The sequence below is a fragment of the Cebus imitator genome, unplaced genomic scaffold (genome assembly GCF_001604975.1).
Source record: "Cebus imitator isolate Cc_AM_T3 unplaced genomic scaffold, Cebus_imitator-1.0 Scaffold292, whole genome shotgun sequence".
Lineage (NCBI taxonomy): Eukaryota > Metazoa > Chordata > Mammalia > Primates > Cebidae > Cebus > Cebus imitator.
Genome location: NW_016107607.1, coordinates 1,594,062 through 1,604,710, shown reverse-complemented (window position 1 = coordinate 1,604,710; position 10,649 = coordinate 1,594,062). Strand labels below are relative to the sequence as shown.

Here is a 10,649-nt window from a genome sequence, read left to right as displayed (position 1 = left end):
TTTGGCTATGCCACAGGGAGTGGGGTGTAATAGGTAGCAGAAGGGACAACTCATAAATTTTAAAAAGTTGAAAAATGAGACAGGCCAATGTACTTTTTACAGCCAAAATACTTTTGTCAATGACTTATAAGCCTAGGCTGGCTTTCCCAACCTCTTTTGCCTGGTCTGGTTTACAGAGAATAACAATGTAAACATTACTACTCTTTCCCAAAATCTAGCTGTTTCTAAACATCAGGTAGGTCCCTACTACCTGAAAATATGTTATTATTTCTGTAACTTGAAGTCAGCTGCTGGACCATTGAGCAGGGAACCACACTCTTCTCCCAATAAATTATTCCAGCTTTATACCAAGCATTCGTCCCTTCTTTGGTTTCAGTATGCCTTGCACCATGACCCCTTACCCTAAATAAAAGGATTAAGGCCCTTTTATTTGGGTCATTTAGGCATTACAGGGAAATTCTGTTGTACCTTAGTGATAATCTTATTCTTCCAAGCAGAGATACAAATCTGGATCTGGTTGCCAACAGTGACTTATAAGGTCAACTACATTACTCGCAACTTTTTCTTGCTGCGTAGGTTTTCATATTTTATAAACTGTGGCCCTTACCCTGCCTCTGGACACAAGTACTGACATCTCACAACTAAAACAAATTCATTGGCTAGCCAGTGATTGGTGACATTGTAGCCTGGCATGAAGAGATGAGCTAGGCCAGATTCTTGTTTCTGGAATTTTTAATTGAGAAACATAAAGATGACTGGTCTGAAGATAGTGAGTTATCTCAATTGATTGTTCACAGTCAGTTATAGATTGAACTTCTTGTTCCACTCTTTCCCCTTCTTACTACTGCACTTGACTACTCTGTTTCAAAATGGAGGGAAAAGGATCATAAAGATGCTGAGCTAGTTAACAGATAATGCAGAAGTTGAAAACACCCCCTACAACACCAGAAGTTAGAATCAAGTCTGTGTCAAGCTAAAGCCAAGTTCAATTCAAAGTTAAGAGTAGATATCACTTCTGGATAAGCTGAGCAAACTCTTTGGTAGAAAGAGAGAATAGAGGAGAATAGTGGGCATGAAGCAGACATACCATGAGAAAAACTCCATACTGTCAATGAAACAGCTAGAACAAAGAGAAGCCAGGACTTCCTGATGGCTTTCCAATTCTACTTTCCTTATAATAAATTCCCCTTTCACTGAGGGAACCCAAGTGAGTTTCTGCTACTTGCAACCAAAAGAGCTTAATTACAAGCATGCCATACTTAGGTGCCACACTAATGGTCATGGAAGGGACACCTGCCATGAATCTGGATGCAGAAAGTAACACAGCACAGAACCATCAGAAAGCAGCTGCTTGATCAATAGTGAATGAATAGCATATTTATCAGTTCCAGAGCTCTGGACAGTGAAATGCAAGCTGCTCTATGGACTGCCAGTTTCATCTTCACTTCTCTTTCCTCACTGAGGAAGAGTCCATATATACTCTAAGAAACTCATGTTGCCTTCAGATGAATCCTTTTGGAAGACCTGCAAGCTTGGCTGCCCCATGGCAACCAGCTTTTCTCAATACTTATTGAGGCCACAGGAGAAGAGAAGGTCCTTAGAAGAATAGCAAGAAGAATTTAAATAAGAAAATAGGGAGAATTTACTGCCAGTGAGTCTGGTTTTAGAAACTAAAACGATGACCAATTAAGGTTAGAAATTCTCTTCAGTGGAATGCTCAAAATTAGAAAGCATTCTTATCTTTCTCCTGGTATCACAGGAAGTGCAACTGGTTACTCAAAGGCCTTTCTAGGCCCTGGAATTCATCCAATGGCAATACAACAACACCCCCTGTTTTTCCACAGATAAACTGAAATCCTAGGATATGAAGAGGTCACCCAGAGTATGCACATTGGATTAAGGACAAAAGTAGAAATGAAACCTAAGCCTTTTCCTGCTGCCACTATATACCCTTTGAGGAAAAATTTAATAAAGATTGAGTTTTCCCACACAGACTAGGAAGAAAAGAACACAAGTTTATAAAAGAACACCAGCTCTATTTTCTAACCTTCACATTCAGATCCCTGGGACTGGCACAAACTCTGCCTTCTCAAGCAGAAACTAGAGCTGGCCAAGTGCCTTTCTTGGCACAGTAGAGGGAACCTTCCATCTTCTTCAGACCCCTGCTTCTCAGATCTTACCATACTGAGGAGCTCAGGTCAAGGATTTCCTTCTCCAGAAAGTCTCCCCTCACTATCCCCAGCCCCCAGGCTAAGTTACATGCTCCTCCTTTCTGTTCCCATAGCACCCAGTGCTTACTCCAGTGACTAAAATAGTCTGTAATATATATTCTTTACAAAAGTTTATCATCTGCTTCCTTCACTAGAGTGTGTATTCCTTGAAGGCAGGAGACATACGTATCTTCAATTCTGTATCCTTGGCACATGGTAGATAATAAGTATTCAATAAATGCATCTGTTTCAGAGTATGCACAGCCTATATAACAAACAGCTTCCTTTACCCACATTGCCCAAGAGGAAAGTCCCTTCTGAAGGGACTTCCATGTCAGGGTTGGGAAATCACCCCAGACACCTGATAGAGTCAGAAAAAAAAAAAAAAAACTTAGAAAGAAAAAGGCTTTTGGAGATAACCTACCTTAATCTCTCCTTGTTACTGATGTGAATGTTGAGACACAGAAAGGGAAAATGATTTACCCAAGGTCACATAGCTAGTAACTAGCAATACCTGTTTTCACTGATCAAAGAGATCATCAACGCTTAGAGGTTCTGCCCTTCTAGAGACATGTGTCCAGGATGATTACCTCTTGGCAACAATATCTTTAGCAGGCACCAGGAATTTTCTAGGCATTAAATTGAGAGTGAAAGCACAACATGGTGGCTTAAAACAATGGGTTCTGTGGTCAGACTGCAGAACTAGACCTAAATTCAAATTCCAGCTCTGCCACGTGGAGGCTGTTAGGCAAGTTACTTAATTTCTCTGTGCCTCATTCACCTCATCTATAAAATGAGAATAATAATAATACACTTGTCTTTTGATATTCACAGGGTATTGGTTCCAAGATCCCTGCAGATACCAAAATCAGCAAATGTTTAAATCCCTTATAAGAAATGATGTAGTGCTTGCATATAACCTAGAACATATTCTTGTATATTTTAAATCATCTCTAGATTATTTATAATACCTAATGCAATGTAAATGCTATGTAAATAGTTGCTGTATATTTGTTGGATTTTTAAAAATATATTTCAGCCATGGTTGGTTGAATCTGTGGATGCAGAGCCTACAGATATGGAGGGCTGACTGTATTTTATGGAGCTGTTCCAAGAATTAATGAGATTAATATACATAAAGTGTCTCATACATAGAAAGTGCTCAACAAAGATTTATTATTCTTATACAGTTGCCTCTCCCCATGGCTTCTCTCCCAGTTTCTACCTGTATTCTCCATGCTAATTTCTTCCTCACAGCTAAAAATTCAAAACCTGAACAGGGCTTGATTCAAAAGCTGCCTGGTTGGAGTTATCTTGCAATTTTGCAGAGGTACCTGCTGAAAGACCAGGAATCTCTACAAAGCATGTGTTCAGCTTTAGTGCATGTAGCTCCACGCTCTATCCAACCTGCCCTCCCACCCCTGTCATCTTCCTCAGCCCTCTATCCTGCCTTTTAGCCAGGTGAGCACATTAGTTTGTAAACATGCTTCATGGAGATATTTGACTTGTAACTGACAGCTGATTCCATTACATTTTATCATAGCTGGAGAAAGATGCCCCTGGGAACACATTAAAAATAAAAATGGATTCATAGGTAATTCATTCTCAATTATATTTGTCCCTAACAGTTCTCATTAATTTGGGGTTGTGAAGATGTGCTTCAAGTAGCAACAGGGAAGTCATTTACAAGTGTCAGTCCCTGCCACCTTCTGGAAGAATAGAGGTTCATTAAAAATGTAGGTTCTTGGACTTTAGCCCCAGGTATTTGATTCAGTAACTGCAGCCCAGGAATATGCACTTTAAAAGTGCCCTGTGATGTAGAGATATCGTATCCTGGTACCAATACTTAAGAAAAACACCACTAAAAATGTTAAAAGCAGACATTCTGGTGGCAGAAAAAACTTGCTTAAATCACAGCCCTGCCACATATGAACTGCAGCCCTGGCTTTCACTTCTTTTCTATGTCATTGCTAACTCCCAGTTTGACTTCCTTTCAACCACATATGTCCCTTGGAGAAGTCTGTTTCAACTGCATATGCTTAGCTGGGAACTTTCTTAGTCTCATGTGCCTCTAGGAAGGAAAAGAAAGCCTTTAGAGTGTCTCACTGTCTTTACTCCCCTACTACACATGAGCAGATGTCCAATAGTGCTGCCATCTTGTTTCCCTTCCTCAACTCCTCCTCTCCCTAAGAATCCCCTCTCACAAAGCTTACTAAATGTTCTCCCCAACATGATTGCCATGGTTTGTATTTACTGAGCTGACCGAGCAGAGGGCTGGAATTGGACACTTTATTCAGCTTTTGCACCTGAGGGTTTGTACTGGTGTCATGATATATGTCATGATATATGACACCAGTACAAACCTTCAGGTGCAAAATCTGAGACAGAACTTGGAACCCTCCCTCCAGCCACACCACAGCTGCCCTCTACTTTCCCCTGTTCCAAGCATTACTATTTACCCAATCCCAGCTGCTATATAATCTTCTCCCAACTATACATTCACAAATAGGTAGATGCCTAATCTTTGTCTTCTGGCAGGGATAGCCTCCTCATTGAGTATTACCAACCTCCTTTGCACACCTCTCCACTATTTACAAGTGCAACTGTTGAGTAGGCGGCCATTTTGTTAAGCTTCCTGCTCTGTTCTCACTTTCCTTATCTTTTCATAGCTGCCAATCCTCCTTTCCAAACATAATTATTAGGTATCTTGGATTTGTTGCCCTGAGAAGAAGCCTGGTATGGGTTAATTTGTTATTATAGCAACTTTGACTCAAACATAACCCAGTGGAAAATTTACAAGCCTGACTTTCAACTATATCTCAGCTTTCCCTTCCTAGGAAGTTCTTCCACTTACTTCCCCCATTTATTTTATCCCATATTCCTCTCAGAGTTAGAGGATAGCTCATAGCTGCCAAAGATGCCAAAAGTAGATCAGGGAAGCCTTCTCAGAAAGGCTGCATTGGACCTGGCCTTTGAGTTATAGCTAGATATTTACAAGCAGGGATAGAAGAAAAGGGAATTACAGAAAGAAGCAACACAATAAACAAGGCCTAGCAGAGTTTCTCAAATTTTAGTGTATACTGGAATCATGACAGTGAATGATAAATAACAACTCCCAGACAGTCGTTACCTTTTCAGTGGGGACAAGGGAATGTGATCAGGGTATGAAAGAGGCTTCAGCTATATTGCTAATATTCTAACATAGAATAGTGAGTACATCTGAAATATTTCATTATATGTTTTCAAAAATATATGAACCTGAGAGGTTGTGTAATATGCACTTTAGCAGGCCTTTGTATAGTCTGTAGCACCAAGGAATCTGTAATAACGAGAACTCCAGGTAATGCTTAATCCAAGTGATTCATGAACCACTCTGAAAAACACTGTGATAGCATTTCTTTTCCAACAGAGAAAAGAAAAAAATCAAGACCATTAGTGTATAAAGCTAATGGCTCCTGACTTAGAGTCAGGAGCCCTGGACTATATTCTCAGCTCTGCTCCAATTTGCTACATGAGTCTTTGCTAGTGGGTTAACTTCCTTGAATACCACTTCCAAAACAGAAAATCACTTTTGTAATTCTTGCTCAGCATGGTAAGGATAAATAAAATGATGTCTTGTGAAACTTTGAAGGACTTTCCAATAAATAAATGGTTTCCAGAGAAGACAATGAATTTTAGAAACATGGCACCCTTCCTGAAACCAAGTTCTCAGTGATATGTCTTCAATGGCAACTTTTATTCAGTGTGAAGCATGTAATATTAGGACCTTACATGGAGAAAAGCACTGGTGTGTTGAATGCTGCTGTCTTAACAAAAACAACAAAAATGTCCAGGGTGGTGATCCTCCCTTGGACTGGGGAAAGGGAACACACATACACATCAAAGTAACTGGGGAGATTTGGCTAAATGTGCAGCCTTACACCTGTTGTTGTGTATATCAGAATGGTAAATGAGACTAGAGAGTTGGAAAGCTCACATTTTTTAAGCACCCAAGGTGATTCTGATATATTCCTTGGTCCAGAAAGATTCTTGGCCTCCCACGAGTAACCTGATCCAAGATCTTACATTGTTTTCCTTCCAAGAAGTTCCTTATATTTTCTACTCACCTATTTGTTCTTTGTTTAGCTCTCACTGAAGATAGAGGATCTCATAAGCATCTACATATGTATACACAGGGGAATGTGAATAATGGCCATGTTCTCAGGGACTGGGGGCCAGCTGGTTAGAAATCTCAGCATCCCCAGGGTTGAAATAATCTCCTGGCCAGGTGTTTCCTTCATTGGTTGGAGCAGCGCATAAAGGTCCCAGTGGAAGGCTCTCTGGACCCTAGGCTTGTCCAGCTGGATCAGCTACAGGTGGAGGAAATGGGCCCCATGGGCCCCATCAGGTCACCTTGCTGAGTATGAGTCAGGCCAACAGCTCTTTATTTCTTCCTGTCTCTCCCACTTCCCACCACTCATCTCTGTGGGCAGCCGCCAAACTGGGGAACAAGAGTCAGGCAGGAGGAGGGGGTAGTTCTTAATGGATACTCCATCTCTTCAGTGGTTTGGGGTCTGGCAGAGAGAAACCAGACCTGAAACAAATTGACTCCTCCCTCAGTGTATTTCAGTTAATGCACTAGCTGTGGAGAAATAGCCAGGCCTGAAGCAACAAAATCAATTCCCCTCAACTGAACAAGTTTGAGCGTAATCCCCCAAACTCTTTATCTTGTATCTTTTATCTATGGGGCCCAAAATGCCGCCCAGCCTTAGTTTCCTTCCATTGGCAAAGCCTGTCTCAGAGGGTCAGGCCGAAAATCTCTAAAGATCCTTAGGTCACGGTCATATGCCAAGGGGCTTCTAGTGAATACATCCAAGCAACCCTCACCATTCTTTAACATCTGATATAACCTTGACAGCCACTAGTTTCTAGAAAGGAGGCAAGAATGGCTCTTAATTGGCTGATGTTACAGATGGGGAAGCTGTGGAGGTCTAGTGATCTGATCCAATATCAATCCCCTACCCAGGGATAAACCTGGTAGCACACCCTGGGTCTTGAACCTTTCTAGGACTACTGCCAAATGTCATTTTCTTCTTGAGCTTTAAAGACCCACCTCTAGATGTGAACTCTGTGACTGTGTTCCTACGTGCAAGGCTCATGTGGATTTAGAATGGCAGAATCATGTGAGACTAAAATGATGTTCATGTTTTTATGTCCTTTATATGACACCTACCACTCAAAGTTCTGTCCCACCTAACCTGTGAATATCCAAATCTCCACTACCTTCCCACATCCCCTATCAAAAATTTCCTTTGAGTTTCTGTATCTACTAAGTGAAATCAACCGAAATGCATCATATGGAGAACTATGAATGCTTTGTGAAAGTCTCAGTCAAGCCCAAAAGAGGAAGCAAGCTGGGGGTATGGGAGTCGGTTTAATGTGTGGAATCTGATGAAAGCTGTTGCTAGGTTTTCTGATTCCTGCCAGTTAGCCCCTCCTCACTCTGCTGGAAACTTTTAGAAATGCAAGTGAGGCTAAACTGTCACTCTGTTGTCAGAAGAGAAAAGAGTTCAGGGTGCTAACAGCCCCGCATGGAATCCTGGAAAAAGAGGAAAGGATGTGAACTATCCCAGCCCTCACATATTCAGTTTATCCCAACATATGCTAGATATTGCCTTACTCATGCATTCATTCTTTCTACAGTTACTGAACATCTGCTTTGTGCCAGGCACAGAACTGGGCTCCAGGGCTATAAATATGAATTGCAAGGATGACCCTTCTGCCCTACCAGCCAAGTGTCACTTCCTGAAATAATGTGTTCATAGCAGTGCTGAGTTAATTATAGCATTTTAAAAAATAAAAGTGAAAGGTAAGCCTAAGACCTATTTATAATACCCATGGAGCTTCCAAAGCAAGCTAAGATAATTGGCTTAGATCAGCCTTGGCAACTGGTTTAGCATTACGGTTTTCAAAGGGAAGAAACTAACCTAATTGTACATTCCAATGTGGCTAAAAAGCCGTTGGTGGCTAAAGGCTGGGAAAAATCAGAAATAAAGGAAGCTAGAATGCTAATTCAGATTTAAAACTTTTATAACTTGTCTGAGAAAAGAGGAAACCAGAAAGCATCACCTTAACTGGTACAACAAAAATAATCTGATGCTTTTCATAATCACACCAGGAAACCATGGTAGCCTAGTCCAGGGTTTCTCAAACTTGGAACTATTGACATTTTGGATGGATACTTTGTTGTTGCAGGGGGAGTGTTGTCCTCATCTTGTGCATTGTAGATACTCATCAGCATCCCTCACCTTCACCCACTGGATGTCAGTAGAACCCTCCACAAGTTGTGATAATTTAAAATGTCTCCAGACATTACCAAATGTCTTCCAGGGGGAAGGGCGTGCAAAAGCAGTCCCCATTGAAAACCACTGTCTTAGCTCATCTCTGCAATCTCATTCCAAGGCCATCTGAATGCAATCATTGGACAGAAGAAAGAAAAATCAGATCTGGGCTATATCACCAGAGGACAAATTCAAAGGAAGTGAAGTGTAGAAAATATCATGTCATTTGCTGACTATAGTCACAGAGCAACTTGGTAAAGAAAATAGAAGTGAAATCCAAGTTTCCTAGCTCTAGCGATCCATACTGTCATGCTAATGGAGAAAATAATGATAATGAATTGGATAACATTCTAAAACTCTGTAACAACAACAAACTTCAGCAGTAGATTCTACCAGCACTTTTTTCCCAGTGCCCAATCTATGTTTTGCAAAATACTCAAATATTCATACATACACTTTCCTGTCTTTCTAAATTTGTTTTTTTTTCTTTTCAGATAGTTCAAATTATACAGCTCCCATTGTCTTCCTGACGTCTGCCATTTTTGCATTTTGATCTTTTCTAGCCAATCCACACTGCCAGCATCTCAGGTTCCCTGCACTAAAGTTAGGGGGAGCCTGAATGAGGGAAAAAACAAGTAAGGTGGGTCAAGGTCACAAGAAATCTGGGTAGACTGCTAATAGCTGCCAGAGAGAGCTAGCCTCGTGTGTGGTCCAAATAAGCAGTCATCTACAGTTTGGTACCTAGCGTTCCACTATTACAGGTGTATTTCTTTGGTTAGAACTGTTAGTAATTTGCAACTGTGTGTATGTGTTTATCAGATCACTGTTCTCTGAGATAACTACCGGAGAGCAGAGCTTCTAGAGATTGAGTTTATATTGGAGCAGTAATACTAGAGTATATGTTGCTCCCTGTGGAAGGCAGATATATTAATAGATAATGTTTTTAAATGGGCAACCCGCAGGCAGATGAAGGTGACAAAAATAGAGGGTAAACAACAGATATCAACTCTACCTACTAGCCAAATTTGCTATGAACAAAACTCTGATATTGATTGCACTTTATGAAGTCCTAGACTAAGTATTTTAAAGGAGACCTCATTCATAGCCTTAGAGTTGGACAAAGTGAAGGGGGTGAGAATGGATTTCCCCATAGGGCTATGCTCCCCACTCCTCCCTGCCCCAAAGCTACCCAACTTACCCAATTCCAGAAGGACAGTCTTACCTCCAACAAACTGCGCTGCTCCCATGCAACGTCCCATCATTCTGGAGATGAGCTCCTCCATGCAGCAACCCAGGACAGCAGCCAGTGCCACCAGGAGCAGCAGAGCACAGCCGGCACCTGTCACCACCGTGCACATCTGCCAGGCCAGGCTTGGGATGGCATTGAAGCTGGCATAACGCCCACATTCTTCCACCATGATCAGACTGTGTCCCTCTCCCCGCACAGGGTAGTTGCACCTCCGGAATGTGCTAAATGACACTGGCTTCCCGAGCTGGGATCCAAGGAGCCAGTAAGGTAGGAAATAACTGGTAGAACTGGCCACAGCAGTAACAAGGGACAGGAAGGCCCAGAGGGTTCCCACCATGGTCAGGCTGCTCCTCATGGTCTCAGGTTTCTCTGCAGGGATGTGGAGATGAGTTGCGTCACAGCACCAAATGCAATAAGTTACCATGTAGGCTCCACTGGCCTATTTTTCATCTGGTTGGCCAGTCCTGGGGCCCAGTTATATGTCACTTGGTCCTTGCTTCTGGGTAAGATTATTCTCTCGAGGACCATTTGGATCCCTGCGGGATTTTCCTTTTCAGTACTTTTCCCACCTTCCCTTCCTTCTGCCTCATTTAGAGTTCTATGGTCTTCAGTCTACAGTGGAGGAACCAGATAACGGAATTAGGGTCTGCTTTGCCAACTCAAATACAGTGATCAGACAGCTTTTAACTCTTGACATACATCGTGGAACAAGTGGCAGAAAAGGAGTCTAAATGAAAACAAGGCTGCTCTCCCAGCTTCCAGCTGAATGGACTTGCTGGCCTGGTAGCTTGGAAAGAGGCAATATCTGAAGAGGATCAGGAACAAACTTGTTTTCAGTGAGTGAAGGAGAAGCAAGACAACTTAACAGGA

General features: G+C 41.8%; 1 protein-coding gene across 1 annotated transcript in view; it reads right to left on the bottom strand.

Annotated features, from left to right (window-relative positions):
- The window catches only part of LHFPL1 (LHFPL tetraspan subfamily member 1), a 52,886-nt gene that overhangs the window by 33,560 nt on the left and 8,677 nt on the right, over nt 1–10,649 (bottom strand). Inside the window, exon 2 of the mRNA XM_017502125.2 lies at nt 9,753–10,148. Coding sequence (XP_017357614.2) covers nt 9,753–10,134 — 382 coding nt within the window. The 5' untranslated portion in view covers nt 10,135–10,148. The remainder of the gene's footprint in view (nt 1–9,752; nt 10,149–10,649) is intronic.